This window comes from Anastrepha obliqua, chromosome 4 (assembly GCF_027943255.1).
Source record: "Anastrepha obliqua isolate idAnaObli1 chromosome 4, idAnaObli1_1.0, whole genome shotgun sequence".
NCBI lineage: Eukaryota > Metazoa > Arthropoda > Insecta > Diptera > Tephritidae > Anastrepha > Anastrepha obliqua.
In genome coordinates, this window is record NC_072895.1 from 101,426,434 (window position 1) to 101,448,083 (window position 21,650).

Consider the following 21,650-nt stretch of genomic DNA (forward strand, 5'->3'; position numbering starts at 1 on the left):
GAAAATAAATAAATAAAAGAGCAAAAAGAAAAAAACTATATAATTAAAAAATAAATAATAATAGATAAAAAACATATAAAAACTAAATAAATAAATAAAACTAAAATAAATAAACTAAATAATTAAAAAATAACTAAATAAAAAACAATAAATCAAAAAAGTAATTAATAAAAAAATAAGTAAATAAAAAATTGCTAAATAAAAAAAAAAAAATAATTAAATAAAACTACACAAATATAAAAACTAAATGAAAAAAAAGCAAAAACTGGAAGTAAAAACATAAGTTAGAAAAATTAACTAAAAAATAAATAAAACCAATCAGCACGAAATTTTCAAAAATTAAGCTCATAAACTTGCCATATTAGAAGAAACGACCCAGCTACCGGTACGATCCGCATTTATATTTGGCCTAGCACTGTAGCGGTATTCACCAAAATGCTATAATTGCAATAAGATACATTTTTAAGATATTTTTCCCCACTCAACATTTTGTATATTTCTAAAAATCTCCTAAAACTACTCAAATAAAACAAGTCAGTAAATTTTTTAGTTAATTTTTGTTTAGTTTAATTCTATATTTACGATAATACCATGCAATTAAATTAATTAATTTAAAACCTTTCTGTGGCTGTATGGTGATATTTTTTTCTTATATAACTACAATATTTATAATTTGTGATGCCATTGATTATGCTGAGCACCATTCTGAGGATAAACGGACGAGTGTACCGGATTGCATTGCTCATTTATAGAAGTTGGCGCTATTAACGGTGACCAATGCATCTGGTATGGATTGGAGCCAATTGGTGCTGACGATCCATTGCCATATGAATTAGCAAAATGTGAAAAGTAATGCGGATGGTTGTATGAACTGTAGGCGGCATAGTCTGGAAAATGTGTCGAATAATCACACGGCGCAGGCACATTTTGACCACCTCCATGCATAAGGCCTGTACTATTCTCCTGCACCGCACCAAAAGTGTCGCCAATAAGACTATGACTTTGATTTAAATTTTGTGAACTATGAGAATTTTGCGCTAAATTACTATAATGTTCATTATCTATATTATAATTTGATCCGTACAGGTGGAGTTTTGGCTGTTGTTGCTGGTGGAATAGTGATGAATAGGGCGACTGTGAGTAGGGTGATTGATGTACAGCATTTAAGTGACCATGCTTCAATGATTGACCTTGTGATGATGCAGATGACGATGATGATGCTGCCGAAGATGAAGATGAAGATGAGGGCGAAGGCGTATAATCAGTAGGTATTGGCATATCTTTTTGTAACTTTCGTTTATTGTAATTACAAGTCTGAAAAGACTCAGTCGGTGTCATCATGTCGCCTGGACGAAGAAAGAATTTTAAGTTAATTTATATTTAAAAAAATATATATATGATTAAAATTATTATATATTAAAAAAAACATTAGAAGTTAGTTTTTATTACATATATTTGTGCTTTCTTCCTACCTCTTTGATTCGCATATTTCGAGAGGTCAGGAGGCGTGAGACCACAGAATGGTGGATAATTCCCCATTTGCTTATAAGGATATGGTGCTGGATCAACCATTGGTTTATTAGTATATTGTGGTAGACATTTCTGCTGCTAAGATTGAGTAAAAAATTTGTAACATGTCACCAGGTAATTTAAACCAACGTATACCTGATTCAAAAGAGTTGTCTGTGGTGGGTTGTTTTTCTCAGGGTTGTGCTTTAATGGAAGTACCGCTTCTTTCTTTTCCTTCTCCTGCTCATGATGTTGCTCCTGCTGCTGAAGATGATTCCCATCATTCTTTTTCAAAGTTACACCCTCTTCCATTTGCTGATGTTGTTTCAGTGCTAGTAATTTTTGGCTACTCCTCGCTGCGTTTGTAAATTCTTGCTTGGTGGTATTATCGTTTGAATGCGATCCATAAACTTTCTCCACACTCTGTGGATTCGGTTTATGTTCAACCTTTTTCATATTATCAAATTTACTATTGATATCGTCCTTTTGCATTTGCAAATCTGGTTTATACGGATTTGGCTGCGTGAATTCTTTGCCTTTAGCTGGACTAGATTCCAGTGATTTCTTTCCATTATCCGTACATTTTTCATAACCTCCTGTTGGTTTTTCGTTGGTTTCAGTGCAACTGTTTTGAGATCCTTATGAATAATAAATAATTGAAATGTAGTTAATTTTGATGAAAAAATATTGATTTGAATTGATTTCAACTTTTAAGCTACAACACTCTATTACTATTTTTGATTTATTGAAGCATGTGTTCAAGCTGGCATGTTCACTGAAAATGGATATTCCACTTCACAAATCTGTTTTCTATAACCTTACCTTTTGCTTTGCAATCGCGCTCTTTTTGATTCCCATTTTCCGTCTTTGCATCTTCACTCTTCTTCTCGCTGTCGCCTTCATTTGTTATATCAATAACTTCATCCTTATCCGTCTTATTCACCTCTGCCGCTTTACTGGACGTCCGTATTGCAATAATTTTTCCACTTTCCAATTGCATGTAAATACCTTTCGCTGACTTCAAAACCATTACACGTTGACCGGATTTCAAAATTATATTCGATTTGTCATTCGAATGAGTGGGTATAACAACGTCTGAAAGACAGAAAAGCGTGAATGTTTCTTAAATGGATGTCATGCTAATGAAATTCTTCATACATACCCAACGGCAAAGTCATTTCTTGCGCAGTCATGCCTTGTCTTTGCCAAACTTCTGCTGGTATCCAACGTGTTGTGCGTATACCACCACTCTTTGTCGCTGGCATAGTTTTAGTTGTTTGCATTGGACGTATCTGAAAAGTCAAATTATTTTAGTATACTTCTTTAGTTTTATAGTATTTTATTTCAATTTTTTATGCATTGCATTTTTACCGATGCAACTGGCCGTGTTACAATACTGCCATCGTTACGTACAATGCGATACTGATTCTTAACGGGCGCACAAAAGTTTTGTTTAACGCTAGCCTTCTTCTCCATCTCATATCCCCTATGAGCTTGTCTCTTCTCAGCCTGCGACAGTTTCTTTTCTTTTCGGTCGATCAGTAAACTTTCATGGAAGAATGGCTCTTTAGATAAACTAGTTTTGTGCTGTTCGACTATTTTCCTTATTAGAACATCCTCAAATGAGTCAAGTGGTTGTATGAATTCCGGCACTTCAGACTGACTCTTGTCATCCTCATCATAATCATGACAAAGATTGGTTATATCTCTTATGGAGAGATGCGCATCCGGATTGCATTCATCAACAACTCTATCGGACATTCCCTGTTTCTTAATTTGCCTATCATAAATTTTCTTTTCTAAACACTTATCCATTACTATTCTATAAACGAAACACGGCTTTCTTTGGCCATATCTAAAATAAAAAATGTTTAATTGTACAAATTAAGTGGATTCCTTACGAATTTAGTAGCGTCAAAACATACCGATAAATTCTATATACTGCTTGTGTGTCGTGACAGGGATTCCAACTAGCATCAAAAACTATAACACGATTGGCTCCAACAAGATTAATACCTAGTGAACCAGCTCTGGTCGAAATCAAGAACAATTTGACGCCCGTATTTGAATTAAACTCATTTACGAGTCTTTCACGTTCTTGGGAAGTAGTGGAACCGTCTAGCCCTGAAAGAAATGGACATAGTTTATTGGTGAGATTATATAGAAATATGATTAAAATACAGTTAAAGGGTAATATAATACGTGTACACATTTTTAGATCAATAAATTTAAAAGTTATCTTAGAAAAAATTCTGGAAAATTCGCTATTTTCGTTCTTCTAACTGTATATAACCCGTTAAGGTAGACAGGTGCATTTTATAATCCCACAGTTAGGAAATCAAGCTACGTAACCTTAATCCTCCATCATAAAAAGTTGTTAAAGCATTACTTGTACATGTATCGGGTGTTTTTTAGCTCCCGAGAACTATCGATGTCGATAACTTGACAGCTAAGAATGGCAATTTGTGTTGACAATTCTATTCAGTAAAGTTTGGCAAGTCGTCATGAATCGTTTATCGCCAGAACAACGCTTCCAATGCGAAATGTCGAAATTTACTTAAAAACAAAGTAAATCTGTTAGAGAAGTTCATAAAGCATTTCGGTCATTTTACGTGCTGTTTTATCCACTGCCGGCATCATCGATCCTCACTTCTTTCGAAGCGACCGTTACGGTGAATGGCGAGCGCTATCAAGCCATGCTGACTGATTTTTTGTTTCCAAAAATTAACCAGTGAAGCATCGATGACATTTGGTTACAACACGACAGCGCAACTTGCCACACAGCGCGCTTAACTATGTTTGTTGTTGTTTTTAACAGCGTAGCTAGCCCTGTCAGTGTAGGTATATCATCTGTCATCTTCGTCTAGCTCATCTAGGGGTAGGCCCAGGAAACATGCTGTTTCGACAGGTTGGGTCCAGAGGGAGAGGGGGGTTAGATGAGTCTGATTGAGGGGGCATGTGAAGAGGTGGTTAGTGTCGTGCGGGGTCCCTTCACATGCCGGACATGTGTTTGGTATGTCGGGGTCAATTCTGGATAGGTAGGAGTTTAACCTGCTACAATATCCAGAACGTAATTGTGCCAATGTTACACGAGTCTCACGGGGAAGCTGGAGCTCTTCATCTGCAATGGGTGGTGGTTGGACTCCGATTACGGCATTCACAGGACGGGAGTTCATGAAGGTGGTAACGCTCTATCAACGCGCTTAACTATCGATTTATTGGGCTAATCGAATGGACCATGTAACTCGGAGCTGCGGCGAATATCATATTAAAAAAAAATGCCACCACATTATATTAAAAATATCCATTCCAAAAATATTTTTGTTTTGCATTATTATTGGAAGTTCTCAAGCTCTTAAAAAAACACCCGATATAAACGTGCGCCCTAAATGTTGAATACTTTAGATGATGTTATCGAATTATAATTAACAATGGAAATGTAAACAATCACCACAATGTATTTCTTAATTCAAGTTACTTACGAAAGTAGGACACCCCGCGACCCCAATACATATCCGAGTCCGGCATGCGCGTCATTTGCAAAAATGTCTCTATCAAATTTAATGTCAAGAGACTTTGACTAAATAAAAGCACTCTATCGCCGAGCTGAACACTTTCATTTAGAATGCAAAAGAGTATTTCCATTTTTGGTGAATTCTCCAAAAGACCGGGTCGATACTTTTTCATCAAATCGATAGCCCACTCATGAAGTGTCGCATCATCTGTTTTCACCTTGCCTTCCTTTTCATTCCCAATCGAATTCGCACTGGCCAACAATTTCACATCTTCTATCAATGCATCTGCACTGGTAGCTCCTGTTCCATCGCCGCTTGCATTAGCTAATATTGAATTGTTATTGTCACCTTGTAGTGCCTCATTTTTGATGACCGGACAGAGAGTCATGTCTATGTCAGTTTCTACGGTTTTTATTTCTTTTGTGTCCAAATCAACAATCTGTGAAGAGCCTCCGCCTTCATTTGTTTCGTTCGGCGCTTCTTCAGCTCGTTGTGGTACCATACCAACATAGTTCGGCTTCGACAAGGAGTCAATATTGTCGGTAACTGATTGATAGGGGAAATAGTTTACATTGGATTCTTGCCAATAATTATTGCCATGGCCTCCCAAATACGAAGGTACATCATTTTGCTGCTGGTTGTAGTGATCCGATAGGAGCGAGCTGGAAGATCAAAAAATAATCTTTTTTATTCTGCAAAAAAATATTACTTCTATTATATGTACATGTTCAAGAATGTTAGAATACCACCGATTTTGCACATATTTATTTTGATGAAGAAAATTTGTTACCGGAACATACACATTTTTAATTTAAGCCACACGCATAAGCAAAATATATATTCACTTACCTCTTCATCAAATTGGTAAATTCAGTGTTTGGCTTGTTCGCTAACGCCTGACCAACACGTTGTGTTACCTCTGCTGGCGATTGCTGTTCCACCTGCTTACACTCTGGTGCTGGAGAATTTCCTTCCGAGCTAAGACCATCTTTTGGTTTTATATCTTGGACAATTTGTTCAGTACTAGCAGCCTCGAGTGATTTATCTTCATGGGGTATTGCTTTTTCTGCTTCACTTGCGACTGGGGCAACAGCAGGAAGAACAGGCGGTTCACCGATCACCTCAGTTTCTTCCATTTCTAACTCCAAATCGATTTCTTTTCTTTTTAAGAAACTATACAGTACATCTGGGTGATTCCATATTTTACAACAAACTGCAAATGCTTTCAACGGATTAGGAACAGACTTGGTACGCACAATGTCATTCATGAATGTGTCGTAAAGTTGACGCTGAAACGGTGTCATACGGGTTAGTATAACATACTCCAATTTTTTGGGCAGTGTCTGTTGTAGTACAACATGAGAACGTCGCTGTACAAAACCGAGTAGCAATGAGTGCAGCACATGGGCACGATAACGCATTAGCTTGTGATCCTCGGGTGTTGAGTCAATGCATTGTCCATTCTGTATAGGACGTTCGAACATGTTGCAAAACTCATTGCGAGTGCCAAGATAATTTGGACGTACAAAATCCACCATACACCAGTATTCGAGGAGGTTATTTTGCAATGGATAACCAGTTAATACAATTCTGCGTCGTGTGCGTATCTGTTTAAGAGCAAGTGATATGCCAGCATGAGCATTCTTAATACGATGTCCTTCATCACATATGACCAAATCCGGACCGGGTTTAACTAATGCTTGGTGCACACTCTCCATTAAGCGCCTATTCATTTCGGTGCCACTCCTCTCACAATTCACTGCTTTGTTATTGCGTCGCTTACGTGTTGACATTAGTTTTAAAGCCAACAGTCTGAACAGTTCATAACCTATTAGAAGTACGCCACCTTCCTCAGCCCACTTAAGTATAACTTTGGCGCGAGCGCTCAAAGTTTTATGTTGATCGTTCAGGATGAAAACATCGAACTGCCTGGGTCGTACATGTTCCGGATTATCGGAGTATTTCGGTAACCACATATTGAACTCGGACACCCAATTTTGCAATGTATTGATAGGCATAACACATAGTACTGTTTTAGATGGTGTATGCCGCAGAAATATATCACAGAAACAAATCACTTGAAGCGTCTTTCCCAAACCCATTGAATGCGATAGTATGCAACCAAAGCCGCTAGAACTCTTGAAACGTTTCGTCGATTCAATAATGTTATCGAAAAGAAATCGCACACCACCAATTTGATGGGGTTTTATAGTTCGTGCTATTTGAGGCGCCACGAAAATATCATCTTCGCCTTCTGGGTGTCCAATATTGACCAAAACTCGTCCTTGTTCGTCGGGCACATTGTATGCATCTTTTACATGTAAACCACTATTGCTTGGGTCGTCAACCTCCTCTTCATCCTCCAGGTCCTCTTCATCATCGGATAACATAATACAATCATCCTCAGAGGAGCTATCTTCTATTGTAACCACGTCACTTATAACTTGTTCTTCCGCGGGTTTTACTGCATCATCATCATCAATTGGTGTGGGTGATATTGGTGCAATGTCTTTGCTTAGAACTGTCTCCGTTTCGACTTTGCTAGCCAATTTATCACCAACGCTAGCAATTGATAACGCTTGTGGGCTGGCATTTTGTTCCGAGCCTGTTGAAGCTGTGTCTATTTCTTCAAATGGTGTTTCACTGGTGACTTTTGCGAATGTTGTACCACTTTGTAGCAGGGAAAGTACTTTATTTTGGGTGCGCACAAAACTTCTGTTAACGGCCGCTTGACGTTGAGTTTCTCGGATGATTTTTTGCTGCTCAGCTACACGGGCCAAACGTTCGGATTCTTCACGTTGAGCTGCGAGCGTATTTGTATCCAATTGATTCTCGTCAAAGACGTCACGTATATTTTTGCGCATGTTTGCAGTCTTTTTCTCCTCAGCAGACATGATGTTACCTGGTTTCTTTGCTTCAACGATTTCATCGTTTTCCGTTTCTTTCTTTCTTTTTGGCCCAAAGTGGTCATTGGAATAGCCACTATCACCAACACAGGGATAACCTACTGTCTCAAGCGCATTGGTTTGTTGTTTCAACAAATCTAACGATTGCTTTGAGTTCATTTCATTCAACAGAAGTGCGTCCGGGTTTCTAAGATATTGTCCGAAGGGATCTTCTGGGTTAACGCTGTTAATGTCCGGTCGCAAATATGGCTGGAATGGTTCAGTAGGCCTGTTTGCAGGGGGTGTGTTTAATGCAGCATTATCGTTGTACGCATCCATTCGATTTTGGGAATCCATTACAATTGTCTGCAAAATATTAGTTATCAACATGGGGTGAACGAAACGCAGATAAGGATATATAAACAATGAACGACTTAACATAACATAAATGTGTACATTCAATCCAAGTTTAACCAATCAAATTTTATTACTTGTTACATACAAATATATGGCAGGTGTCGTATTAATATTTTGGATCATTACTTGAAACAAATACAAATCTTCACGCAACTGCTTTTGCATAAGGCCAACGAGTTGTACACACGGACACATTAACAAATACGCACATATATGCTTAGTATCACATCGAAAAAGGAGTGCCGGAATGTAAAACTTAATAATTTTACAAATCCTTTGCATTTTATTTGCTACACTTATCTCGATCCGTAAATGATTCAACTAAGCACAATTTCCATATATATTGGCATCTCACTTTTAAACAAATAGCGCTGGAATCTTCACAGAAAAACTGTGTCGTAGCGCAATTAAAAACGAAAAATATGAGAGAGGAGTTTTGAAAAGGTATATATTTATTTTTTGCTACTCACATAGGGCAAGCTTGATCACAATTTTTAAGGCAATCGCGACGATTACTTTAAGAAAGCACATGAAAATGAAAATTTTCTTTTACATACATAATTGAAGATACATATGACCGTACATAAGTAAACCTAAACTTCGCTTTCCACCGCATTCTAATCATAATATACACACATTATGTTAATACATATATTAGCATTTACACATGTAAGTATAATCAATTTGCAGGAATTGCCCATAAAATAGTGGCTTTGGTAGAACAAGTAAATGAACCGACGAAAGACACTATATTCATTCGTTGTTTATAAACAATTAATATTAACACTTAATTTACAATAAACAACAAATTATGTACCTGTTATTCACTAGTGTATTTCAAAGACTAATTAGTACATAAAGAGTCTCCACATATTTAACAAGAAATAGGCAAACTTATAGTCGTTGTAACAACTTATATTTTTATGTAGAAATTCTTCAAGTTTTCGTAGAACATTTTCTCAATTTAAATCAATTACAAGCAGAAAAATAGGATAATCCAACCACAGTGACACTTTTCTTTACACCAAATCAACTGTTGACAGATGTTGGATGTGTATAGTAGAGAATTTCTAACAGGAAAATATGGATTCGGATACAGAGTGTTTGATTGTTGTACAAAACTAATTAATCAGCCGGCAGCACTGAGACTTATCGATAAGCTTTTAAATTATTAATTGTGACAGCAATATTTAATATATTTAATTAAATTAGATTAAAAGTGGTAACAGAGTATAATTAACATATATTTTTTATCAAACTAAAAAATTGCTAGGTAACTATTTTTATAGTCATAAAGTTTTACACAATAAATATGGTGTTTGCTCAGAAAATTATACAATAAGAGTAACTTTTTATGTTTATAATAACGAAACATGTTTAGACCTTGCTTCTAATATGATGCTGGTGCAGAAAAAATTAGAATGAGATTTTAATTATGCAAAGATGTTTTCCACAGGAATTATAAAATTGAGTATATTTAAAGAATTCCGCGAATCTTTCGGAGACATCCTGAGATCTATATGAACCGGATCGTTGTGAAAATACCTCCAAAAATGTTGTCTTTTATAAATGAAAAGTTTCAAAAACATTTTTTTTCTGTTCGAAAAATCACCTGAGATATCACGTTATCGGAGCGACCCGGATTTATATCCGGCCAAAGACTGCCACTCCAGCAACATTCCCCAAGCATTTATAAGGAATGTGTATTATGGTACAACAACAACAACAACAACAAGAATAAGAAGAGATTAAGCTTGAAAGACCTGTATAGAATTTTTTAAACATTTTATCAACAAAATCAAAATACATAGTTATTTATTCGGAGTATTTTCAAATCGACCCACCACGTAAAGTTTGAATTTTATGCGAAATATTTTGGCGTAAGTGTTAAAATACAATATTATATTTAATAATAAATAATAATAAATTAAATATAATATATTAAATATAATATTATGTTTATATTATATAATAGTTTATATTATATTCCTTATTATATATTATATTTTATAATTTCGATGGAAAAAACAGTATCTAATTTTTTATATGAAGAATGTGCATTTTAACATATGTAATAATGTAATATTATTCATCTAAATGTTTAAATTTACGAAACATTTAAATTTAAACTTTTACACTCACTGTTACTGTTTCATGAACACGCTTCGAATAATACGTATGAAATTCGATTAGACAGGGTTTCTCTCTGTTTTCGTTTAAATTTACGTATTGATTTGCACTTACACATCTTGTGTGTAAAATTAAATTAAATTTAAACTTTTATGCGCACTGCTTCATGAACACACCTCGAAAATATTTATGAAATTCGATTGGACAGGGTTTCCCTCTACCTTCGTTTAAATTTACGTACTGATAGGCATTTATACATCTTGTGTAAACCACTTCTCATAAAAATTCTGACAGCCGTTTTACGAGCTCGTACGTTTACGAGGTTGCGGTTTACGAGGCATTTAGTTGAATACCCATAACGAAAATTGTACATAAATAAAATACTTGAGAGCATCCCTGAAAGTTATACATAACTAAGTCTGCTGTTACACGGTTCAACTTTTAATCCAAGTATATTTGTTAATTATCGAAAAAAGTCAGAAGTAAATACGTATACATACACGCAAATATTATATATCTTTTTTGACTTCCGTTATCACGAATATTATATAAAATTTCGAGAAGATATATTATTATTTTGTTTTAATTGAATACAAAAGTGATCGGTTAACGGAAGCACAATGTATCGATAATTATGGCACGCGCGAAAATTTCGACTATTCCTATCTGGTAATACGGTTTTCCATAAAAGTAATCTATAAGTAACGATCTGATAGTAAAACGCATCTTGGCGTGCCAGAATTCTTAGAAAATACGTTTTATTATACATATAATTATATTGGAATACAATTTGTAAATTTATAAGGTATACAAAACATACAAATGTTAAAATATTGAAAAGTTCCATGTAATGTTATTACGAATTGAATTTTTTCCTGTTTGAATGTATGAAATGTTTGTATGTGTACAGCGAATGTTTCGCAGTTTTTGACTTGTAGCAAATTTGACGAGTTATTGCCAACAACAGATTTGGGAATAAAAAATTGATTAAATCGGTAATTTCTTACGCGGTTAAGCTAAGAAATCGTTAAATGATATTTCTGACTATAAAAAATATGTGTTTCTAATGTGGGTAAGTTTGGATTGGCTATGAAAAGTTTTAATGCAGGTAGAATATCCAATTGACCTACATCCGTACGTACATATTCATATATTGTATGTGCATACAACTTCATCCGGTACAAGGAATATCTAAACGCGTTAGCATACCTAATACCTATATATATATATATATATTTTTATTGACTAAGTGCAAGTGCAGTGCTGATGAAACACTTGTGTTATTAAATATGATATGCATATAGTAATATATCTACATACACTGGGCATACATATTGAAATTAGTTTTACTTTTAAACAGGAATTTTATGATTGCTTGAAAATAAATTTAGAGAGTGCATAATAAATGAACTAGTTCATTCATAATCTGGAGAAAATATGAATTTTCGCGAATTTTATACCCATAAAAACTTAATGCGACTTCGTATAGACTTAGTAAGTACGTGAAGTTAGTTGTTGCTGTAGCATCATGAAAGATTCCCCATACGGGTGTGAGCTGAATATGCATTGTTCCCCACTGGGCTATGTTTTCTAAACGCTATTTTTCTAGATATTATTGATTTCACAAAACTTATTTGTCTTCTGAAACCCCTCCATGACCTTACGCTATTTTCCTAAAAATTCTTTTGCTTAATTTCTTTTTTCATCATATTTTGTAAAGCCCCTTTTAGACACAAAATGAGGGAATCTGCTCATGACATAAGTTTGGATACTTGGAAGCAATGGATTTTGGAAGCTATTTCAAAAATACGTTCGCAAAAGCAACGGCCCAGCGTTCAACGCATTTGCCAAGCTATTGGAAGTCATCACAAGTTTCACGAAGATATAGTTGCAGAAAAGTTGGAGGAAGCGGTCGAGTCAGGCGCCGTTATTAAAGTATATAACAAAGGACTACATTCCTATAAAGCTCCTATGGCAAAAAGAAGAATTAAAGTTGAGAAAAATAGTAATTTATGTAAAATTGTTGCAAAAGCCGTGCATGATTTAGGAGAATGTGAAGGATCAACAATAAAAACAATAGAAAATTACATACAAAAATTCAATAATATCGACCTTGCTCCAGATGTAGACTTTCGGGCTATTATAAAAAGTTCGATTAGAAAAGCAGTAGATGCAGGTTTCCTTGTACAAGAAGGAAAATTGTACAAGAAGGGAAGATCACTTACCACTCCACGAAAATCATCATCAACACTGGAAGTATCAGTGACAACTGTAAGCAAATATACTAGTAATTACATTAATGGTTTTATTTTATGTAACAGCTGCAACTTTTTCAATTTAGGGTGATGATAAATGTTCTTATTGTTCCGGAGATGCGCAGAAAAATCGCAATGGAATACCGGAGCCATTGAGTTCGTGCAAAAAATGCGGAATGTCATTGCACACGACATGTGCAAACATCGCTGCTAAATGTAAATCACAATCGTATGTCCTACTATATATGTTGGTAACTAAAGGTTCCATATGGTACTGCAAAAATTGCACTGAATGCAGTGTATGCACTTACACTGACCGTGGACCTTGTTTGCTTGAATGCTCAGCGTGCAAGAAAATGTATCATCTAACTTGTTTAGATACTATACCAGATAAAAAACCTAAACATCCTTACAGGTATTTTTTGGCGGTTGCATCTCTAAGTTGGTACATAATTTTTCTAATAATCTTATTTTCCAGATGTAATAATTGTATTCTGCAAAATTTCGATGTTATTAAGAAAGAAGTGACGAAAAGAGGCTTGGAGACAGCTAAAAGTCGGTAAGTCTACTTAAATTTTAGAGCGATTTATGGTATGTGAGTGCTTGGTTCTTAAACCTGGTATATTTTCAAGAAAAATAATTTGTTCGATTTTCATAAATTGAGGCAGGGTTGTTAAAAGAATAGGATATTTAGCTATTAACAATTTAAATGGTGAAATGAAAGGTGCATAGAAATTTTCCCTCAATGAAGTGGTTTTAAAGTTGTTTAAAGTATTGAGTAGTATCTTGTGTTTTAGCTTAATATTTATTGAAAGTACAGAATATATCTTAACTAAGATTTTTTTACGTAATACAAATTTTGGTATTATTTCAGAAATCAAACCGCAAGTGAATTATCCAAGACTTCAAGAGGTGTACGTCAAGTGATGCCATCAACTTCCGAATACGCCGGTCTTCGAAATAAAGAATGGATTGGTGGCAAGCTAAAGGATAAGAGAAATCTAGGTGGGGCTGCAGGGATTTCATGTAAACGGCAAATTATAGACGAAATCGATGATAGCCCTACCACATCAAAACTTTCCAAATATGAAAGTTCTAAGGAGCTATACAAAGACATTTCATTAAGCCAAGCAATTAAGTCAACACAAAATTTACAAAAGAGCATTGCACAAAATTCACATTTGAAAATGTTTAAACAACGAAAACAGTTTGCTGGTTTTCTTAAGATGGATACTAGCGAATCCAAACGTGCGAAGAAAAAAACCCCATCTGATTTATCTTCGTCGAGTTCTTCCAGTGATAGCGATGAAGATGATAATTTGGAATTCGATGATGACAATCAAGACGATAGCACATCTTCGGGTTCCTGTTCTTCGAGCAGTTCGGGTTCGGATTCTAGCGAGAGCAGCAGCGATAGTTCCGAATTTGATAACGAAGAGGATAATTACGAAGAGAATGATGACGATGATTGTGACTCGGATAAAAGCGAGTCCAAATCGAATTTATTCATTTCACAAATCCCCGTAAAAAAAGAAATAAATGTGCCTGCAAAAAACTATACGTCACAAAATACTAAATCAAAAGATGAACACTGGGGCTTTGCTGCTGTTGCTAAAAATCGTGTTGATATATTTTCACAGTCGCGAAACTTGGATGCAGATGGTTTTACATTAAAAAAATGTGGCAACCTTTTAGCTGGCTTCAATAAAAATTTAGTCAGCGATGAACTTAGCACGAGCAGTAAACAAATGAATTATAAGTCACTACAAAGCATTGGCAATTTGGAAGCAGAACAAACAGAGAAAAGAACACCGAAAGCAACTGCAAAAAAGGAGGATTTGTCGGAGAGCATTACTACGACAGAAGCGGCAAGTGTTGATAAGTCTCACATGAAAAGCGTAAAAAAGACCGCGGAAAAAGTGCAGAAAAAGAAAATTGCCACGCTAAAATCCGCACCCTTGGACACGAAACGTACCGCCTATAAAAGTGATGACGATGAGGTGCCATATTTGAATGAAAGCACTGTAATCAAATATCAATTAATGGAGAATACAAACTACGCTAGAGGTGTGAAACCCTTTGCGAATGATGAGAGTTCCTCAAATGAAAAAGTGGAATTTGAAGAGGAGTTTCCAGAAAACCCGTTTGGTATGTATCATAAATAATATTATTACTAAAGAAATACATAAATCAAGTAGACACATTATGTAAAGTTGTTATGGTTGTTATAATCTCTGACATCTGAATCGGAATTTATGGTTTTATGTAGAAAATCAACCTCTCCCAAACGGCGTAGAACAAAGTGATATAACAATATATAAGAAAATTCGTGAGAATGCAGCAAAGAAAGTGACGGAATTAAAAAGTTTGAATGCCCTAGCTACCGCTGGTGTTACTGTCGCGGCGCAAGAGAGATGCCCGTCTGCTATTGAAATCGGAAAGTGGCACATTGAAACCTGGTATTCGAGCCCGTTTCCACAAGAATATGCAAGGTAAGTTTATTTGAACAAAGTATTTGGCTGCTGGTGTCTTCTTATAACCAGCCCTTTCCTTTTTCTTTCAGATTACCAAAATTATATTTGTGCGAGTTTTGTTTGAAATACACAAAGAGTAGATCGGTTTTGGATAGGCATCAAAACAAGTGTCTTTGGAGGCAACCACCAGGCACAGAGATATATCGCCACAATGATATATCAGTCTTTGAAGTTGATGGAAATATCAACAAAATTTACTGTCAAAATCTATGCTTGCTGGCAAAGCTATTTCTGGACCACAAAACCCTTTACTATGATGTGGAACCATTCTTGTTTTACATATTAACTAAGAATGATAAGAAAGGTTGCCATCTTGTGGGCTACTTTTCCAAGGAAAAACACTGTGCACAAAAATTTAATGTGTCTTGTATTTTGACAATGCCGCAGTTTCAACGTCAGGGTTTTGGCAGATTCCTAATAGAATTTAGTTATTTGTTGAGTCGCGAGGAGGGTCAAGTTGGCACACCGGAAAAGCCTCTATCCGATTTAGGTAGACTTTCCTATTTCTCGTACTGGAAATCGATAATTTTGGAATATATATACAATCACAGAAATGATGGTCGAATCACTTTCAAAGATATTGCCAATAAAACAGGATTAACCGTTTCCGATATAGCGTTAGCGTTCGAATTACTGAGTTTTATAAAGTTGAGGAAAAATGAAGATGACATACGATATCAAATAAATATCAAAGTCGATTGGGAGAAAGTGATATCTCACTACAAAAAGTTGCAAAATTCCAAGCGTATACCGTTAGAGACAGATTGTTTGCGTTGGAGCCCGTTGCTGTCGAAGACTTTAACTGGCGATGGCATAAAATCGTCTGAAGAAAGCAGCTTTTTAGATAATTCAATCAGGTCTGAGCAGACGGCAATGGAACGTATGAGGTCACGGAAATCCAACTCGATGATTTCTAACAATTCGATTTTTATAAAAAAGGAACTTAATACACATGAAGTTCCGCAAGGCAGTAAAAATAAACTTTACAATTTTACCAATGAAAACAAAATGGCCAGCGCAACTATTGAGCTGAATTTTCAGAAGCGAAAAACCGCGGAGTTAAAAAACTGCAATACCGATTTAAAAAACTCCATGCATGAGGTGATAGACGAAAGCAATGAACCGCCGAGTCAAAACGAGCCCGAGAAAAGTAAAGCTAACGAATCGCCTACTAAAGCCGAAATCGACACCGATGCCACTAAAGTTGGCACAAATTCCAGCATAGAAGTCAGAAGGAATCCACGAAAACGGCATCTGAGTAAAGATGATTCATACACAGCGGCAAATAATCCTGAAGAGCCGGAAGTTATCCAGAAGCCTGATAAGAAGAGAAGAATACAAGCTTCACCGGTTCAGCCAGTTGTGGAGAAGCCGAAGGGTGATGTGATGGAGGTTAATAATGCTGAGGATGACAAATTGACAAGCCGTGCACAGAGATTAGCAAATCGCAAACAGAGTACGCCCGTTGTATCCACCAACAAAAGAAAGCATTTTGACCGTCAAAATGAATTGAAAGTGAATATTAAACAAGAAGAGGTGAACAGTGCAGATAAGATTGCACCGGAATCTGAAGCTATAGAGCCTGAAGCGGCGAAGTGCCCTGAGATAGTTCAGAATGAAGATAAACCTATAAAAAATTGCAATAATGAGAAACCTATAACAACGGTGCCTAAATTAAGAGGCAAAAAGAGCAACGAGAAAAAACCTAATGACATCTATAACGAATGTAACGCAAGTGTCTCCACAAATAAGACCACACCTAGTGAGGTCAAAGGCGTTGACCAAGACAAGTCAGAACAAACAAACAATGCAGATCCCCATGCCAGTATTACTAACGAAGTTCTGGTAAATGATGTCGAAGTAAAAGACATCTCGAATGCATTTGACAGCAAACAGCAACAGCAACAAAAAGAACATCAATCGCATGCACCGAATATAAGTAAGACAGAAGTTCCTCCAACATGTTCGGGGAACGATGAGAAGGTCTTGGAAGCTGTGGCAAAAAAGACAAAAAAGACCTTCGCTGAATTAATGGTAGAAAATATCGACACAAATGTTGCAGTGCCAGAAGTGCCAGAGGTAAATACCAATTTGGATGATGATAAAACGAAGCCCCAGCATGAAAATGAGCCTAAAGACGAGATAAACCAATCCAGCGAAATCACAGCTACTGGTTGTACAACTGCTACCGATGCTAAAACTATTGATGATAAGGCAAAAGTTGACGAAATGATAAAAGAAGACGTAGCGCATACTATAGAAAAAGAAATACAGAAAGTCGAAGAAAAAGCAGAACCTGAAGTCAAAACTATAATTGATGCAACCACCAAAAGTGAGCCACCAACAGAATCAACACTTGTCAAGGAGCCATTATGTAAAATAGAATGTATCGAGAACGAAGCATCCCCCAAAATGGTTGCACAAATTTCGCCAAAGGACATTATAAAGGAAGATAACGCGAATTCGCCGTGCCTTATTGCAGAGAACAGCAAAGATGAAGAAAGAAAAGAAGTTATAGAGAGCAAGTGTGAGACAAAAAGTTTGGTGTTAACACAGCCGGTACCACCTCCCGTTACACCTGGAGCTGTGCCTGTGCCTGTGCCTCTGCCTCTTCCTGTGGTGCCTGTGTCGGCACCAACGCCAATACCAGTACCGGTACCAGTAACGCAGCCAATGGCAACATCTGCACCTGCACCGGCACCGGCACCACCACCGACACCCTCACCAACACCAGCACCCGCACCAACACCAGCACCGGCTCCACCCGCTTCGGCAGTCGCTGCACCAGTCGTGCCGCCACAGTTACAAATACCTAAGCCGGTACCAAGTGAGGCAACCATTTGTAAAGCTGATCATATACTAGAAATGAAACCTATCGTGAATATTAAGACGACCTCGTCGCCGCCTACTAAAACGAGTGCAGAAATCGTTGATAGCAAAGTTAATGAAAGAAAATTAAAAATTGCAAATGAAGGTGCGGTTGAGAGGAAGGAAAAAATGACTACACAGTCAAATATACATGAAAATAGTGAGATGAATAAAATTAAAATTGCTCAAAAAATACACGAAGCAGCCGCGGCGGCAGCTGCAGCTAACCTAGAATTGCAAAGATCGCAAATACAAGCGTCAACAAAAAAGTCAGTGAATTCAGCAACAACGGCGAATGCAAGCACCATAAATGCCGGTCGTAGTGAAGCTGGCAGTTTTTTGAAATCTACGAAGGACAAACAAAAGTCAATTATTGCGCATACCGACATTAAAATAAAAGAAGAAGATAAGCAGGTACAAGTGATAACAAGTAAGACCGTCGATGCTGCTCTGTTATCCTTGCATGAGAAAAATCCCTATAATACAGCCGAACATCAGAAAATGCAGAACTCTATGGATTTAAATAAAATCGCACCACACTTTCCAATAAATCAATTACCCAACTACCCGAATACGCCACAGTATTGGCAATGGGATTACTATGGTTATAACTTTTCCCCTTTGGATGCTGCCAGTCAGAAGAATCAAAACAAATTCGCAAAGGACTTGGCCACTACTATGGCTTATTCGCACAATTTCACCCAAAATCTCTATCAGTCAGCTATACAACATCACGCGCATCAGCATATGCAACAGCAACAACAACAACAGCAGCAACAGCAACACACCAAGGACAAATTGAAAGGCGATAGAAAGATGAGTGTTTGCAAAAAAGAGGAAACTGCAAAGAATAGCACGAATTCGAACAGTCAAAATTTTAGCAGTCGCGACGACGCACATAATTGTGGGTTTTCGAATACGCAATCGGCTAGCTATGGTCAGAAATGCAATAATGTCCAATCGAAGTCACACAAAATGTCCTCAGACCAAACACAACACATCAAATCGTTAAACCTCTTGCCCAATTCCAGTTCCAGATTTTATAATCCAATTCTATCTTCAGTGCCCATCCCCACCAATGCGCTATCCCAACAGGCGTTGTGCCAGAAAGCTAGAGGGGAACATAATTTGAGTGCCGCTGAGGAGAATAAAGTAAAATTGAGCGGTCACAATTCTGCTACCCAGCAGCAAAGCGTGTCTCAAGATATTGCAACACCACTGACGTACAGTTCAGGGTCATCGAATCACACGGCGAGCAATTTGCATCACTATGATTGTGGCATGACTGTGCCCATGAATATGGATTCGCCCACAAGCATTGGTAGCGATATACAGCAAAATACAACAGAACCCATTCCTTCGACTACACCACATATTCAGCAGCAGCAACAGCAGCAACAACAACAACAGCAGCAGCAACAACAGCAGCAGCAACAGCAGCAATCGCAATTTTCAGATTGTTCCATGCAAAGCCATTCGGGGAATACACCTATGCACATGGCCATACAAACTTCACACATTCAACAACAACAACAACAAGCTAATCTCAACTTAAACATGCAGTCTAGCAGCTCGCAGACATTAAACTCGCTCACAAGCGCTCAGCAGCATACGCAGCAAAATAGAAAAGTCAATCAACAGGTATTTAGAAAAAAAAACTAAAACTGTTAAACTAATGTCTGTAAATATGATTATGTTACGTAAGACTGTTAAGCATTAGTTACAATTGATGTCACCTTAAAATTCCCAGCTTTTCTCATAAAAACAAGTACGACATTTTTAAATAGTAAAAAGGGGCGATTAAAATAATGCCTTACTTCAACTTATTCGTCATATTCATATTTGATTTCTGCAACAAATGGGTTCTTACGGTTTTACGCCCTCGGCCCGTTATTAGAAAAACATTTTTTCTATTCTCATTCATTTTATTGATTTGAATTTCTTTTTTTCTAAATTAATTAGTTGACATTTCTTTCTCTCTCTCGCTATAGGCTGATCTGGTAGTCAGCAGTTCGAACCAGCGAGCGTCCACGCCGAAAGCAATTCGTGGCACAAATTCGTCTGGGGGCAATCAACAGCAGCACCGCCAGCCGAAAAGTACTACACCCAGCAATTCAACAGTGAATGTATCTCAGCAACAACAACAGCAGCAGCAACAACAACAACAGCAACAGAGTGTGAACAACAATCAACAAAATCTGCTCCAATCACAACAGGAACATTTACATAATATGCAGCAATATTCACAATTGAGTGGCCAGCATCATCATCAGCAAAATATGCACATAGATTATATAACATCGATACCTCCTATAGGGCAAAACTATTCTTCGAATGCTTCAAACTCATACGATATTGTTTCTATGCCAGCTGTTATACAACAGCGTATGGCCATAAGTAACACCTCACATGCGCTATCTAGTCCCCATCAGCGCTCAATTGATCAGTCCTCTTCTTCAGCTTGCGCTGTCAACAATTTCTATTTGCAAAACAATTTAGCTTCGAATGAAGCAAGCTCGTCACGAGTGCCCGTGCCGGCCTCTTCGGCGGCAACAAATTCGAATGGCGGTGTGATTCATATCAGTCCAGATGCTTCTGCCAGCTCTTCGAGTGGCACTGGAGATTCACAATTGGCGCAGGATAATGTCTCCGAATCGTCGTCATCTAATGCGGGCACTACACCCACACAGGTTGGAAATCTTTGTAGTCTATCTAAGTTACAACAATTGACAAATGGTTTGGATATTCAACCATGTAACACCTCCCCTGCCGGTCAGGTGAATCTAACGCCCCCTCCACATCATCCGGTGTCGCACAACTCAATGACACCACCGCCTCATCTATTGGTGACACAAAATCGGAGCTTGGGCACTCCACCCAATATGTTGCAACCGCAAATCAATCCACTACAGTATCATAAATATTATTCAAGTAACATGAATATAGCACCGATTGCGACAACACAAAATGTGAATAGAAATACGCGTAATACTGCATCGGCACCGGTGCAGCATATTGCAGTGTCGTCTGTGACGACCTCGTCTACAACCAGTCGCACTACAAATGTCCACATCAGTCCAAATCTTATGGCACCATATGGCGCAATAAATAGTTATCGCATGACTACACCGCAATCGGCGGCCACACCAACCTATGCTACTGGCGGTGATTATTCCAATTCGCAGATTCCAATGCAAATGGGTGTTATGAATATGCAGTCCCAATATCAAGATGCCTGTGCCATTCAGAGGGCACAACAGAATTCGATGTATTCATCTTACCCTCCCACATATTTATCGTTGAACGGGGCTATGCGAAGATAAAGTATTTAGTGTATAGTGAATGCTTAAAAGTTTATATTTATATACTTACTTAAATATGTTTTTGATCACGTAAATGTAAACACTATAATTGTATATTTCGTAAAAATAAAGTGAATGATTCGATTATAATTATATGAATCAGAATTATAGGTATTTTATGCTGGAAGTGTACGATTTTAATTCCTGAGAGAGAGTTGCATATACAGTAGAATCC

At 37.0% G+C, this 21,650-nt stretch overlaps 2 protein-coding genes across 8 annotated transcripts; one reads left to right on the top strand and one right to left on the bottom strand.

Moving 5' to 3' along the window:
- Positions 1-538: 538 nt before the first annotated feature.
- LOC129245386 (helicase ARIP4) lies at positions 539-9,359 on the bottom strand. 5 transcript variants are annotated; one of them, XM_054883509.1, is made up of 10 exons: positions 9,144-9,359; positions 5,874-8,275; positions 4,992-5,686; positions 3,435-3,633; positions 2,881-3,364; positions 2,672-2,801; positions 2,332-2,604; positions 1,666-2,147; positions 1,473-1,608; positions 539-1,346 (listed from the first exon to the last, which is right to left on the bottom strand). In XM_054883509.1, the coding sequence occupies exons 2-10, from the start codon at positions 8,264-8,266 to the stop codon at positions 667-669; spliced, it is 5,472 nt and encodes a 1,823-aa protein (XP_054739484.1). In that variant the 5' UTR covers positions 8,267-8,275; positions 9,144-9,359; the 3' UTR covers positions 539-666. The 5 variants fall into 5 exon arrangements, with proteins under 5 accessions (XP_054739484.1, XP_054739485.1, XP_054739483.1 ...); XM_054883510.1 differs by lacking the exon at positions 9,144-9,359 and adding an exon at positions 8,797-8,856; XM_054883508.1 differs by lacking the exon at positions 9,144-9,359 and adding an exon at positions 8,453-8,524 and having other exon boundaries at positions 2,923-3,364.
- A 1,802-nt stretch (positions 9,360-11,161) lies between these two features.
- LOC129245387 (uncharacterized) lies at positions 11,162-21,580 on the top strand. 3 transcript variants are annotated; one of them, XM_054883512.1, is made up of 8 exons: positions 11,162-11,261; positions 12,177-12,727; positions 12,798-13,126; positions 13,190-13,270; positions 13,586-14,859; positions 14,981-15,203; positions 15,275-19,754; positions 20,105-21,580. In XM_054883512.1, the coding sequence occupies exons 2-8, from the start codon at positions 12,194-12,196 to the stop codon at positions 21,434-21,436; spliced, it is 8,253 nt and encodes a 2,750-aa protein (XP_054739487.1). In that variant the 5' UTR covers positions 11,162-11,261; positions 12,177-12,193; the 3' UTR covers positions 21,437-21,580. The 3 variants fall into 3 exon arrangements, with proteins under 3 accessions (XP_054739487.1, XP_054739488.1, XP_054739486.1); XM_054883513.1 differs by having other exon boundaries at positions 11,171-11,261; positions 12,187-12,727; XM_054883511.1 differs by lacking the exon at positions 11,162-11,261 and adding an exon at positions 11,301-11,528.
- The last annotated feature ends 70 nt before the right edge of the window (positions 21,581-21,650 follow it).

Bases quoted from the DNA above. Each gene is read 5' to 3' on its own strand.
- LOC129245387 (XM_054883512.1), top strand. From the start codon at position 12,194: ATGAGGGAATCTGCTCATGACATAAGTTTGGATACTTGGAAGCAATGG. The intron at 14,860-14,980 runs GTATGTATCATA...GGTTTTATGTAG, and splicing joins GTTTCCAGAAAACCCGTTTG to AAAATCAACCTCTCCCAAAC. The intron at 19,755-20,104 runs GTATTTAGAAAA...CTCTCGCTATAG, and splicing joins ATAGAAAAGTCAATCAACAG to GCTGATCTGGTAGTCAGCAG.
- LOC129245386 (XM_054883506.1), bottom strand. From the start codon at position 8,521: ATGTGTCCGTGTGTACAACTCGTTGGCCTTATGCAAAAGCAGTTGCGT. The intron at 2,605-2,671 runs GTATGTATGAAG...TCTGTCTTTCAG, and splicing joins AGAAATGACTTTGCCGTTGG to ACGTTGTTATACCCACTCAT. The intron at 1,347-1,472 runs GTAGGAAGAAAG...TTCTTCGTCCAG, and splicing joins GAAATATGCGAATCAAAGAG to GCGACATGATGACACCGACT.